This window comes from Atta colombica, unplaced genomic scaffold (assembly GCF_001594045.1).
Source record: "Atta colombica isolate Treedump-2 unplaced genomic scaffold, Acol1.0 scaffold110, whole genome shotgun sequence".
In the NCBI taxonomy this organism is placed as follows: domain Eukaryota; kingdom Metazoa; phylum Arthropoda; class Insecta; order Hymenoptera; family Formicidae; genus Atta; species Atta colombica.
Window position 1 is genome coordinate 1,844,194 of NW_017259196.1, and position 15,609 is coordinate 1,859,802.

Consider the following 15,609-nt stretch of genomic DNA (forward strand, 5'->3'; position numbering starts at 1 on the left):
CCTACAGATTTTTAGTATTACAATAATTATCGTAATGCAGCCTAAATTATGAAATATTTTTTAATATTTAAATTTCTATTATAAAATATTTCTAGCCAATTATAAAAATAATGCAATTTATTGAAATTATCTTTATAACTAAAGTTATAAAGATAATAATAAAGGATCAAAGTATCGATAAAAATAATGACTGAATTCGTTATCGTTACTGTAAAATAAAAATGTAACGACTATTATTACAAATAAAAAAGAGTAATAATTATTATCGAAAAAAAACGCAAATGATAACGGTGTTACAAGTAACACGATACTTCCCAACCCTGCATAATTCATGCAAATTGTTAACCGCGAAACCATATGTGGTCTCTCTCATGGAGAGCGAGACAAATACGAATCGTGTTTCAACTGATTTGGCGACCGGCCAGTGGGTGATTTCATTATACCGATTGTTTCTTCCGTAGTGTCTAACCGCGGAACAGATTCCGCCTAACCGACAGCGGTTTATCGGTCGGCCTTGGCTCATGACGAATGTCCCATTATATAGGTACTACAACGTCAGCAATTTTCACGATGCGGATAAAGTGAAAATGAGTGGAAATGAGATGGTACGAATGAGCGGCATCCAAAAAGGGAAAGATATCTCAACAGCAACCCCTGTTAGGCGCACCTGCTAGGTCAGCGCATCGATCTCCGGAAATTCACGGCCCAACTCTCGCCCGTCCCTATTCTTCGCCGTCTTCTCTCGCTACTTCCATGTATCATTGTCTTACACGTCCGGCCCCTCGGCAAGAATACACGGCACAAAACGTCTCGTTCGACTATTGTCTCGGTTACACCCCATTCATGAACCAGTTCGACTCTCAAAGCCTCTGATCGATAGTGAACTTAGACACACTCTCATACTGTCGTAGCGACTCACACGTAAAATACACGTACATATGTAAACGCATTGCAACATTGATATCGTACGGAACTATTGGTGGACAGGGCGGATTGTATTTTCAGAATATCGATACATCGACGATTTTCGAACACTAGATAGACATTTATTGTCTGCCATTTCTAAAAGGCTTATTCGAAGCAGATATATATACCGAACGAAGAATATAAAAGTATTCTTCCGATCGTATAGATAGGAGAATGATATGCCTGAAGAAGTGTTCCGTATACGATAAAGATAGTTTTTTATCATTTCTCGAAGAATGATCGAACAAATGACTAACGCAAAGTATTACGTTTGCTTTAATGTCTTCTTGAAAATTCTTTCGATAAAAATATTGATTGATAGAAAAGTTATGTACTGTTACAAAGCAATAATCTGCGCTTTTTTTTTTAATACTTTATTAATATATGTGTAATATATGTGTAAAACTGAATGCTCACATTCAGTAAACTGTACTACTTTTATATGTTTATCGTTTTTCAATTAGTCATACAGGTTAGGTATATTAAATCAGTCCTTAACTGCAACCACGCCTATTGTATGTTTTGGTTATGTACTATACATGTTGCTTTCAATTTACCGCAAACTATAGCATTTAATAAAGCTATTATTATTATGTCTGGATTGGTAAACAATATCACAATCGTGCACTGTTGAAACATGAAATTTATGAAGATATGAATCCGGTTTTTTTCGAAACACTGTTTTTACAAAGGTCATCGAAAAGTGATTTTTAAAAATTTTGTTTTGCGTTGTAGGTTACTCAAATCTAACAAAATAAGGGAAAGATAATCATAGCGAAAATTGTTAGTTAATAAAAATTGAAATTGAATGAACTGAAGAATATATAAAGTTTTGTAGAGGTTTTATTTCTCGACGCAGATAATTCTTGTAAACATATATGAAAAGTATTTAAGTTTTATTATCCTATTCCAGGATCAATGGCTGACAAAAACACACAAGACGAAAAAAAATATGAAGGTTAATAAAAAACGTCATAAATTAATTCACGTGTGCTGAATATTTGACCTGACATTTCAATAGCGGTAAAACCTGGCGCAAAATGATCATTCGTAGTTTATTTTAAAAGCACACATGGAAAATAGAGCAGTACAGACACGACGTCCCGTGGGAGCTGTTTGTTAAAACTAGAAAAGCGAGCAAGTCATTAAACAAGGACGAGCGACATTTATTGTTTCGGAATACAAGGGACTAAACTCGGAGAAAGTTTAGAAAGAGAGTATTCCGATAATTAATCGCACCAATATAAATCTCTCTTTCTCTCTAAGAGAAAGCGCGAAATCAAGAGGTGTCAAATACTGCAGCGACGAGAATAAAAGAGAAGAAATAAATGATCTTTATTTAGTTTTATCTCTACTGTCTTTCTTGATGTCCTCTTCTTTATTGCTTTCAATTGTAAATTTTTCAAATAGTCCAAGATCAATTACACATTCTGGATGTAAAAGAAGCTTAACCCTTGCAATCTAATTTTTTATTGCCTTCGTACATCAATGTCCCATATATAGAATATATACTTCTCACACACATTCACAGATCAGCATGTTCTGATTTGTATTAATTCTTAATTCGTAATACGAAGTATTGTCAATCTTAGTAACTACTCTAAATAAACTACATCAATAATCCATTTAGAGTAATTATTAAGATTGGTAGTATTTTGTGTTACGATACAAAATACATAATATATTTTGCCCAGCCCTCGTCCTAATTAAATAACACTCATGACTAATCTCGATCTAGGTCACTACTTTAAAACTTTTTATTACTTTATTATTTAATAGCTAAAAAATTACTTTTGCAGCTTCCTGAAGTCATAGTGACATAAACCGAGAGAATAGCCATGAATGTTATCTAATCAGGATATACTGATCCGCGAATATGAGAAGTATTCTCTATATGGAGCATTGAAGTTTCGTACGGCAGGTAGATATTAAAGGTGACTACAGGTATTGATGTGATATGTTTATCAGCACCATGAAGAAAGATATAAAGAAGGAGATGCGCTTGCATCTCCGGCTTATGAAATAAGTAAGAAAGAGGAAAATCCATAGAAAAAAAGAAGTTGCGTAATATAGAATAACTTTTCCAATTAAACAAGAAGTTCAATGCAAATATTAACATTTAATATTAACATTTGTAATAAAACTTTGGGAAATCCATTTTAGAATCAATGTTGAAACAAAAACTAATATTTGTTTTTATTAGTTGCTATTCAAATTTTGTTCGTCATATTATATTGTAAAGTTAACTACTCAACATTTAAACAAATTAAGTATCTATAGCTCATTTGATAGTTCATTGTTTGCATATGTATGCACATTTTGAGTTTTCGTTTGTACATTTTCAATAGAAAAACTTCAAAAGTTTGAATTCTTTTGAGTGCACCCTCCTGAAAGTAATTCTACTGGCGCTTTTGCATTTATTGTTGTTCATCCTCGATTAATAATAATCGATACGGACAATGAATTGGTGCTCGTCCTGTGAAAAATAATAAAACATCAGATTATAGCGTGTAAGTCTTGTATTAAGCTTTATTTCTAACCATCAAGAATATAAGTAAGTATAAGAATAGTAGAAAGTGAGAATCGTTGACGTGTGTCCTGATTAAAAAACTGAAAAATTTTCACAACTGAGAGTAATAAAGAAGAAAATATATAGTAATAAGAAGAGACATCGTCATGTTGGAAAACAACAGAGACTGTGTTGCAAATGTTAAAAGACTACATATCAATTAATGAAAATTAAATTTTTGTATTTTAAATGTTTATTATATTTATAATTACGAATAGATGAGAACGCTAAATAAAAATTTATTCATTCGTTTTCTCGTCCTCTTTTTCATATAAATTTCTGTTTATTTTTTACAGCAGAATTCACTAATTCGTTAATAGCTAATAATGATAATGAAATTTTGCGCATCTTGTATTGTAAACATTTGTTAAATGCTTACATATTCCGAATCCCGGAGATATTAGTTCGTAAAAGTTTTTCTACACGAAAATACACGTTTGAGATACATTTCTGTTGATGTAATAAATATACATCGACGGACTCGTATAAGAATTCAAGTCGTATATTTCGCCAATGTCGATTTTTGACTCATTCTGCGGAAAATGTTCGCAGACCGCGTGCATAAACTCGGTACTACGGAAAAGGTAAGTTGGAAATTGTCCAACCAGGTCTCGTACCAACGCTGAGAGATCTTTTTAACTTAGTCTCACCGACGTAAGGTACGTAAGTCGCGCGTCGTCCGCGTATTTTATGTTAGAATTTGCGCGAACACTTCAAGAATCCATTTCCATTCGTCACTGTGTCGATGCCGCTTTTTCTCATCATTGATCCTCTCTATCTCACGAGATAATAGTAATTTATCATGAAGTGTCCGCGCATCATTCTGGTTGTCAGATTCGCACGTCAACATATGTTTCTTTCTCTCTTTCAACGGTGTTACATAGTTCCGCATTGTTGAACCGCAAAGCTGTTATGACATGAAAAATGTTATATGGGATTTAACCCACAATCCGTTTTGCTTGTTGCAATAGATATTTGTAGTAGTGGACATTCTCGTGTTTTCATTTCTCAATTTTAAATTTTAATTTAAACAGTGATGTATTGTATAGAATATTTGCAACGATTATATAATTGTGTTCTTATTTTCATTTGACAGAAAAGCTTCGCAATTTTTGTGTGGACTTAATGTGTCAAGTTGTTGTCGCTCGCGGTTGTCGCTCTCATTTATTAATAAAATGAAGGGAATAAAATTACATCATTATGTAAATTATTTATGAATAAAAGGACATTATGGCCCAATTGTGACTCGTCCGTCATACAGGTGCAATTAATGATATTCATTACGAACTAACAGGCTCACTAATTTGACAATTGATGCGAAAACCAGAATATGTACTGTAGAGTGAAACACAGTTGACATCTTAATTATCGGAGATGAATTATGATCGATGTAAGGATAGTATTCATGCAACATCAATCATCAGGAAACGAATAATTTCTCGCATTTAATTAAAACTCGGTACTTCAAATAAAATAATTTTATTTGACTTTAATTCTATCTCACTATTTAAAATATGGACTCAACGCATAAATGTATAAATATAAGTTTGTAAAGTAATAATGAAAGCTTGTGTATTACAGTCATTTCGGTACAATAAAACGTACATATAAATTTAGTTTTTTTTTGTTATTTTATTTGCAATTTTTATTGCTTTAGCGACTAAAGCAATAAAATTGCGAATAAAAGGTAACAAATTAATAACAAAAAAGCACTAAATTTATATGTATGTTTTATTCAACTGTATTGTAACTGTACAGTGCGAGTTTAATAAACATTCGGTTAATGTGTCTGATATATCATTCTTCATTTCACGCATTATCGAAAAGCACTGAAATCCAAACAGACCCGGTAATTGTTACCGTAAAAGAACTGGAACCAATAGTTGGATTTAGCCTCGGATCGAAATTTTTCGGTCCAAATCTCTAATATAAAATGCGATGATATTACGAATATAGAAATCTCATACGAATGATATGCTCCATCTGCAGTGTGAATCTTTTTTGGTACAAATGAAATCTCACTCAAATTTCTCCAAAATGGAGAGTGAAGTTCGACTTTCTTTTCTATAATATTTATTTAAAACTATTTAAAAAAACTATTTAGTTAAAAAACTATTTAGTGAGGTAATAAAGAGTTTAATGTAATGTAATAAAGATACTGAAAGGTAATCCTAAATTTTTTCACATTTTTTGAAAGCTTATATTAGAATAGTAAAAAAAACTTGACTGGAGGATTAAGAATATTTTGCAATTAAACACATAAATGCCATAATCGAGATCGAGCGGTAAGTGATAAACGGAATGCAACAAGTAACTCACTCATTGATCGATGGGTCGCCATCACCTCATTCCTTTCAGCTTCTGGGTATGTCTTTCCTTCCTTCTGTGTAGATATATAGCAAACGGGTGGGGCGATCGACTATTGCACAATTCGACATTCCCGACTCGTTCATTCACGACATTCATTTTCAACAGGTAAAAAGACGAGAAATTACGAAAAGTAAAAAGAATTCGCACTCGTGCAACAAGGCTAATGTCCGTTTTCAAATATAGATTAATCTCGGTTCAACCGAGACCTTAATCTCCATCTTTTTCTAATTCTAAAGCTCGATTCCACCAATGTAAGTTCAACTTTAATCTCGGTTTAACTTCCTTTTTTTTTTCTAATTTTAAGAAAAAAATAAACATTAAATTGAACCGAGATTAATTTTATATTAATAGAACCCCGGACCTCAGAATTAGAAAAAGATGAAGAGTAAGTAAGTTGAATCGAGATTAAAGTTAGTCTATACATTGCAGCATTGGTGAAAATCATAATTACTTGAAGTCCTATTCCGTAATTTTTAACGATAGTATCGATGTTGTTACCTTATCATTGCGTAGATTTTATATTACATAGTAAAAAAGTTATTCAACGACAGTATCAAAACTCGTCGTTAACACTACATCTTAACACTTTTCAAGGAAAAAAAAATCGCGTCGCAGACAAAATACAAGGCTTGAGCATCACTTCCCTTCCTTCTTTTAAAATTTCAATTAGATCTTTACGTCAATCAAAACTGGAAACAACAATTGGAAACGTTTTCAGGCAAGCGACGGATGTTACGGACTGACGCGCGACTGAATGCGGTGCATTTCGTAATACTGAATATTCTGCGTACATATAATAATGGACGTTCCGAAGCAATCACCCGTTATTCGATTCAAAACTTTCAATCCTCATTAGCACGCGATAATCACTTCCGACAGAATAGAAAAGACGCGAGAAGAATTGATTGCGAAGCATAAATTATCTCATGGGAATAGCTCATCGGCTACTTCAGTACGTGCATTTTTCGAGAAGAAAAACTAGCGGCGATGTAAAAGCAAGCGAGCTTCGAGCACTACTTTTGAAATCTTTATAGCGACGAAATAAAAGATAAATAGACGGACCGAGACGATCATCCATCGTAGCATGCGATATTCACCTCCGACAGATTCGAGACACTAAAAGATATAAGATTTTGAAACGTAAAGCGGTCTCTAGACAATCATATTATTGCACAATATTTGATATTGTACATTATATTGAGTTTATATTGAGTATTTAAAAAGTTTTGTATTCTTTAAAGGAGTATCATAATATTATAATAAAAATAATATTAAACTAAAATAGTTATACAATAATATTGAGCATTTAAAGGTCGCTTAATTTTTAATAAGTCGATATCGAATAGAAATATTTACTATGAATATATTCATCAATGTAAAAACTATTTATATTTATCCTAAATGAATAAGCGTTATCGAATATATCGAATTTGATTAATTCAAACAAAATCTATTTATGACGATATTCATTATTCATATATTTGATATATATATAATGCTTATTCATTCAGATTAAATATAAATAGTTTTTTAATTGATAATAAATATATTCATAGTTGATATTTCTATTCGATATCGACAACTCTAACCATTAATACACATAACGTAAATAAAACAGAAGTATTACTTTTAAAATTGTGTGACCAATCTGTATAACGATGGAATGGAATATATAAATTATTTTCGATTTTCTTGCTTGATAATTTGACTCAGCTCGATTTTGTTGCTCTAAATCTTTGAAAACTACTACTAGCTATTCTATGCCAGCATAACATCTTAAACTTACCAATTCAATGAAAATCTCAATAGATTATATTGCAACAAAATTGAGTTAAATCAGAATATCAAGTCATAAAATCAAGATTATATTGTCTTATAAATTAATTACAATTTGTTGTAATTTTATTGTTAAATTTATAACATATTAAAAAAATATATAAAATATAAAAATTAAAAATATGACCTCTCTCATCATGAAAAATATCCATATTATATCTGCCTTTATTCGTTCTCGAATGTTGAATAATACAGATCATACTTTATACGCAACAGGTTTCAAGCTCTGTAATCGCGTTATAAGTGCTAATTTTTTATCATTTGATTTATTTTTCGTGGAAACAGGCGGATTGAAAGTTCAGCTGATGCTGCGGTGCACGGCGTCGAATGAGAATTTACACGAGTTGTACGTCCTCGTAAACAGAAATGTCGCGAAGTCATGGATATGCATGTCACACCACATTCGTTAAGCTAGTAGTTGCATTCAGAATATCAGTCATAGTCTCTCAAAACATGATATAAAGACGATGAACACTTGCTCGGCATGTACATAATTTACAATAACAAATTTCTATGAAACACACCCACACACTCTCCCTTCTTCTCTCAAGATTTCACTACTTTGTTTTGGCAAATCACAAATCTTATTTATTTAATGTTGTCCTTTCAATGAAACAAATATGTTTCCACATACTTTTTACAACAAATGATAACAGACATGCAGGTCAATATGACTCAGTATCTAATACAATTTTTTAGAACGGCTACTCGAACGAAGTTGTTGAACGGCAGCAGACTCCAATTTCTTCTTCCAAAATGATTGGTCGAGTTTCGACTTTCGAGTGCGTCTTCTCATCGAGATCCAATGAAACCGTAACAAGATGTGGAGTAGAAAGTACTCGTGTTGTAAAAGTTGGATCGGGAAGTCCCTACTTCCTCGTAACTTGCTGTCCTGCATCTAAACGAAGACTCTCGAAATTTTTTCCATGCATTCAAGTTTGCTCCGGTCTCTACTCGCTTTAAATAAATTGCTCGTTATAACGGGTTGAGTCTTCTTCTCGCTTATTTTAGAAATACAATACCATTCGCAACTCAAACAATGTGAGACGCTTTTTTCGCAATGATAATTATATCGTTTGCAATCGATCATCATGTTCGAGTGATAAACTTTATCGTTATCAATATTCCGTTGACATTGATTCTATAAGCTGTTTTTAACAGGTTTTGAATTCAATTTGAACGTAGAAGTTTTCAATATCAATATATAATTTACTTCACACAATATATAATTTACAATATATTATTCTAAGAATTAATAATTAATACACTTAAAAAATGTAAATGTTAATAAATATTTATTTGAATGCTACTACTTTAATATTTATTACATGTATATAAATAAATTTTCGGTACAAAAATTAATTTCATTTACGTAATTATTTTTTTTTATTGAATATATTATATGTTTATTTTCCTGTAGATGTCAAATTATTGAAGGAAATGTGTATTAAGATTTAAATTAAATAGTAAATTTGTTTTCAGCGTACAATATATATTTTTATTACAATATTTATTGCGTTCTCCAACGATGAATTCTTTCTTTTTAATTTCGAGACATGTATTTTATATAATGAATTATTGAATATTATATAACGCGATTAGTTTAAAATGTTCATATCGAAATTTGAACGATCCTTTACTTTTAGTGCGATTCTGGAGTGGCTGTGGACAGATTCTTTCACGCGTTGTATTCAACGAGGAAGAAACACTTGATGCCGTTCCTGCTCGGTACAGCTTGTTCCGAAGTCACCGAGACTCTGGCCAAAATTGTTCCTTATTGGAACGTGATCCAGGTATCATTTGGCTCGACGGCACCAGCACTCTCAGATTCCAACGAGTTCCCCCTATTTTTGCGAACCGTTGCACCGGATTCGAGTCACAATCCAGCCAGGATAGCATTGATCAAACACTTTGGATGGGACACCGTCACCGCGCTTTCGCAAACAGGCGACATGTACTCCTTGGTAAGTAGGTCGTAAGGAACGTCGCGCAAATCGACTTTGCGAATTTATTGAAGCGACTTCCTGTCACTTTAATAGTCCGCACCGGAAATAATTTGATCGCAATATTGATGGGTGTTATGCAATTTTTCTTCGAGATTGTATTCAAAGTATTTTATTAAAATTTTTTCTCAGATTAATATGCTACTATATAACATTATTGGTATACAGTTCAATTTGAAATTCGAGAGCTACAATGCTAAAATGAGCTAAATTTGGGATCGCTCTTTTCATACAAATTGCATAATGCGTAATGCGAAAATATAAGCGTAGAAATGTAAGCGTAGAATTTACACGCCTATTTAAATGATACAATTTTCTAATTTCACATTCTCTCGAATAAATGAAGTATGAAATGAATGCGAATATGAATATTATCGAAATTCACAGAGATTATTTGAAAAATTATGTTTGATAATGGATTGGAAATCGACTCTTTCATAAAGAACGCGTGGTATTCAAATTGCAGTTGACGTTAATCGCAATTGAAATTTGCACCAAAAAATATCCACTTATAAATCCAATATTTCCTGCAATCACTGCTTTTACCGTAATATCGAGATCAGATGAAGTGGAATCCGAAACACGGAGGAAATGTATGCGATAACACGGTCGCGAGGACATTTTCCATCGTTTATATTTGTCTCTGTCTCGCTTTACGTAACCGCGTGTTTAATTGCAAACTACACCGCGGAAGTTCGTTTATGCCCGGCGTGACGTGCGAGCTATACAATGAAGTTCCCGTTATGTCGGCTTTAATTAACTTTCGATTTGTACTCACGCGTAGTTAACTAGAGCGCCGCCCGTTCGGTATCACGTTTCGGTTAATTCTCGGTCAATTTCCGTCGCTACACTGGTAACGGAAGCTACCACACGTCACATCCGGTTTTAATATAGTCTAGGAATATATATATATATATGTGAATATATATATATATATATATATGTGACGAATGGACCCAAGGGCGTCGCAATATCAGGATTTCGAAACAAGCAAGGCAAAACAATAAACTGACAATTTATGTAACAATATAATTCTTTTTACTGTTGTGCGAGTAAGAAAAGTTAGGATAAAGCGAAGTAATTTGAATATAGGTCAACAGAAATTTTTTCAAATCGTATTAAAGTTGCACAGTGTATTCAATCGAACATACAAATACATACATTATTGCATCAAATAGTATGTTTTGTATGTTTTATTGAATACACTACACGACCTTGTTCTATACAATTAAAAAATTTCTGTTAATCCATCTAAATTACTCCATTTTTATCTTACATTGACCCAAAATTAACAATAAATGTTTTAAAGATAGATTCTTTTTTTAACATTTTAAGACAAAAGATTTTAATAACGAAAAAGATTTTAATAACGAAAATAACGAGGCTCCAATGATAGAATTTTTTAAATGGGTAGAGTTTAGAAATTACTGACAGAACTAGAATTTCGCGCATTCAGGGATGTGAACATGTTTCTTCAAACTTTTCATGCCTTTGATGCCAATAACAAAATTTAGTACTTTTACTGCACTGATTTGTATCTGAGCGCATAAAATTCTAGCCCTCATAAATAATTTTGAAATTCTTTCTATTTAAAAATCATCATACCTCGACATTTTCACAGATCTTTTAAAATATCACAAAGAATCTGTCTTTAAAATATGTTCAACGTCAGTTTTAGGACATCCTGTATTTATTTTTTTCCCCGATATATTCATTCACAATTTAAAAATTGAATTCCCTCTTTGAAAAGAAGTTTGATTCGATAAATTTCTAATAAAGCGCGAGCAACGTATGTCATCTATCTCGAAATTGATGTAAAAGCGTTTGCGGAAATTCTGCGGAAATCGACGTGTCAGTTTACATCCGCGTCTCGTTAAAATTCATATTGTTCCCAAACTAGCTTAAACCACTTTCAAAATAAACGCTCATATCCGAACGCGCACACGTACGAGCGATTCGGGAAACACCGTATTCCTGCGGTTCGCTCCATCGTGAAGCATGTACTGTAATGATAAGAGAATTGTGAATGTCACCAATAAAATTACGTGACGTAAGCGACGCGCTTGCCGAGAAGAAACCGGCCGCGGAACGAATGTAACTACGCGGCGCGGAGGCAATCCTTTTTGGATAACGGAACTTCTGTCGCGTCACCATGACGTACGACGCGTATTTGTAAGGGTGACATACGCGATTCTTGTTTTGCGCAAATAGAACGGGAGACAAACGAACGGCACATTGCCATTTCTCGCTGCCGCCGTTACGCTTGGCTCCCCAGCGCGCACTTCCACACGTCGCACGTATGACGCGTCTCTGTTCCAGGCAGTGAATGATCTGGTCACGGAACTGGAACAGGCGAATATCACGTGCACCGCAACTATCACATTCGCCGAGAACGATTACAAGGAACAGCTACGAACCTTAAAGGTAAAAAGTCGCGCTTAAATGTCAACTTGTTTTCTCATCTTCATTCTAAATTTCTTATAGTGAAATCTCCAAGAAAGCGAAAATACAATCACTCTTAAAAAAAAAATGAAAATATTTCACTTCTTGACAATTTTTTTTTTTAGAGTTCACTTCAAAGGAGTGAAATCTCACTCCAAAGAAAGTGAGATTTCATTCTAAAAAGAGAAAAGCGTCACTTTTTTTAAGAAGTGAAATATCACTTCACTTTTTCTAGGATGGTTGCATTTTCATTCTTTTGGAGTGAGATTTCACTTTTTTAAGAAATTTAGTAGAGTGTTCGTCCGTCTTTATGAGATCTTGTAGCGATCATTTGGTGCAATTAAATCAAACTGATCAATTCGATCAATCAACCAACTTCACTTGATGATGCGAAAATCTTTCGTTTTTCACGTAATTCGCTTGCTTTGAAATTCGAAGTCCGTTTTCATGAAATGAACGTCAATCGATTGGAAGCGCAATGTAGATGCATCGGGATTATACTTGCAGCGTACGATGTGTGCGAATTAACTCATTATCTGATCAAATGATTCGGACGTACCTTAAAGATAACTGGGAAAATGTCGTTTGTTAATATTTAGCAAAAAGCTCGGTATAAAAATTAAATTTAGATTAATGTGAATGGCGACGCGATAAAATTTTCAACTCGTAATCATCACTATCTCTTTTGCTTCATTAGTATCATTTATCGCATTTTATATGTATTAGTGATGCTTCGTCAAATGGAAACCTTTTTTAATAAAAGATACACGTATCGCCATTCCAGGAATTGGACACTAGGATCATTATTGGAAGTTTTTCACCGCAATTGGCGCAACGTGTCTTCTGTGAGGTGAGTTACGAGAAAAAGCAAATTTAAATCTCAATGAGAAATTATTTTTAGACATTTTTGTAATTATCATAAAATAAGCTTTATTCAAATAAGAGGAATAAAACTTGCAGCCATTTTTCGCGAGTACCTACCGCCGTGATAAAGAACAGCTACGACCACATCCTTATGGACTAATTAATGACGCTTTTAATAACTCCCATTACAGTCCGTGTAATTTCAACAAAGTTAGGTCGCCGTTTCAACTACTCATTCATTTTTGAAACTCCCACCGGTTCAGTTGAAAACCCTTGCTAACAAGAAGAAACAATTTTGTGGTTGTTCCACGTTTGCCGGTTCGAGTTTAGAACAGTAGCAGTTTTTGCCAAAGTAGAAGAAACGCGAGAGAACGTAAACAGATAAACTCTGGTCTTGTTTTATTTGTAAGAAATTCACGCGTTTTGTTGCATGCTCCATGACTGTAAAATTCGTTTAAAAGTTTAACTTTCACAGCGCTCATACTTTTAAATGTCATTACCAATTATCTCGATTAATTATCTCGTAGCAACGTTATCTACTTTATCTCTTTTATAATTCCTGTTGCTAAAGATACATATAGAATAAAATTTTCTCTTTCAAAATACGTTCCCAAATGAAATTCTCTTAAAATCTGATAACGATGTACTGACATTTAAATTACACAATCTGACAAACCGTAAGAGATAAATATACATGTCCACTCGGACTCGTTTGATCATTCAGCGCGTTATTGAACACGGAAATTGGAAATGCTTTCATGTCAAGTATTATAAAAACAGCACAATATATTTTATGGAAAAGTAATGCACAATTATTATACAAATCAAATTTTATGGCTACTTAATGATAAGGATTCATTCCCATACTCATTTCTATCAATGTAAATCAACAATACCTTTCGAATTTCACAAGAGGAAAGCATTCTGCCAATCCCTTGCAGTGTTTTCGGATTTTGCGAGCGCTTGCGAACGTAGAAGCGGTGCAATAGTGATATTTCTTCACAAACGTTTACAAAACTGAGATGAAAAAAATCCGAAACATTTTTATGCTACATTTCATGACGTTATAAAATTTTCAACGAGACTCTATATACGAAAAAGAAAATGTTTTTGGCTACAGCTAATTCTGATTAACTGAAATTATATTAGCTGGTACAGCTATGAAATTTGCTAATATTTACAGAGGATTTGCTGTAGTTAATATAAAGAGGTGATAGCAAAGTATGCATGTCTATTACAGATCGATTTATTTAGCAATATGAAGTTAATTGTCATAATTATCGAATATGTCCGTGTAAAAGAAAATTGTTTCTACCACAGCTAAATATGATTTGCTGAAACTGTACTTGCTACCAAATTGTCTGCTACATAGAAAACGTTTGCTGCAATGATCAATACATCGATATGATAGCAAAATGCTTGTCTGTTACAATGATAATATTTAGGTCTCACAGTTAATGAGAATTAGACCTCGCAGACACGACATTAGGTGTTCATATAATAGCTACTGAATTAGTTGCCAAACCTAATTTTTAACTTTTAAATTTTTGTTTGACAGCTGATCTTTTTTTCCGTGTACGCTTACCATCGAGCTTATAAAGTACCAAGTTTCTTGATTTTTATATGAATATTCTTCGAATTCTTTGAAGAGGAATCTCATCTTTAAGAATGAAAATCGAGCCAATTTGAAAAAAGAGATGAATTTTCTATTTTTAAGAACGAGATTTCATTCTTCAGAGTAAGATTCATTGTAAAAGTTTTAGAGAGTATATATATATATATATATATATCCCCGTATTAATACGTAATATAGCAATTCTTTTTCCTATTGCTTGTTAAATTGACACTAGAACCACAGTTGTGCCATTTTTTACTCATCTGATAATTCTTCTTTTTTAGTTAATTTAGATTTGCACGTGGAGTTATATATATATTTTTTTATGACTTTTTATGAACTAACTATGATTAATTACAAGCAATTTTACTTTTATGGTGACAACTCTCCCTCGCAAAAAGTTAGATTTATCTTGAATCACGATTGGGTTAATTTAAACCCGATTTTAATGTCAAAGCTTTGCTGTTACGTATGTATAAAGAAAATATAGAAAGAAAGAAATATATAGAAAGTATATAGAAAGAAAATATCAAACGTATCAGATAATCAGACAGATATTCATCAAGTCAGTAATATCGTGTAAGTACAAGCACGTGATACCAAAGTAGGACACGAAGTTTACACTCTCCCTTTGTAAATTGAGGCCGAACCGACCGCAGAAGCTTTCGGAGTCTTGTTTGTTGTGCGAATTTTGAAGTACACATCAAGCTCGCATAGTGATAAACTGATGAACATGCAGATTAGACACTGGAATATACGTAAGCAAACGAATGGATTTATATTATCAATTGAGAGAAAACCCTTGCATTTTAGGTCACGCTATATTATCCATACCGAAATCGTTATCCAAGTTATCACAAAGAAAATCAATGTTAACAATTAGATTTGAATTGTTAACAATGTTAACAATTAGACTTTGAAATAGTTATTCTATATACATATAT

At 32.9% G+C, this 15,609-nt stretch overlaps 1 protein-coding gene across 1 annotated transcript in view; it reads left to right on the forward strand.

The window, feature by feature from the left end:
* Window positions 1–15,609, forward strand: part of LOC108693844 — a 78,946-nt gene that overhangs the window by 26,668 nt on the left and 36,669 nt on the right. Inside the window, exons 3-5 of the mRNA XM_018202996.1 lie at window positions 9,388–9,705; window positions 12,064–12,168; window positions 12,971–13,036. Coding sequence (XP_018058485.1) covers window positions 9,388–9,705; window positions 12,064–12,168; window positions 12,971–13,036 — 489 coding nt within the window. The remainder of the gene's footprint in view (window positions 1–9,387; window positions 9,706–12,063; window positions 12,169–12,970; window positions 13,037–15,609) is intronic.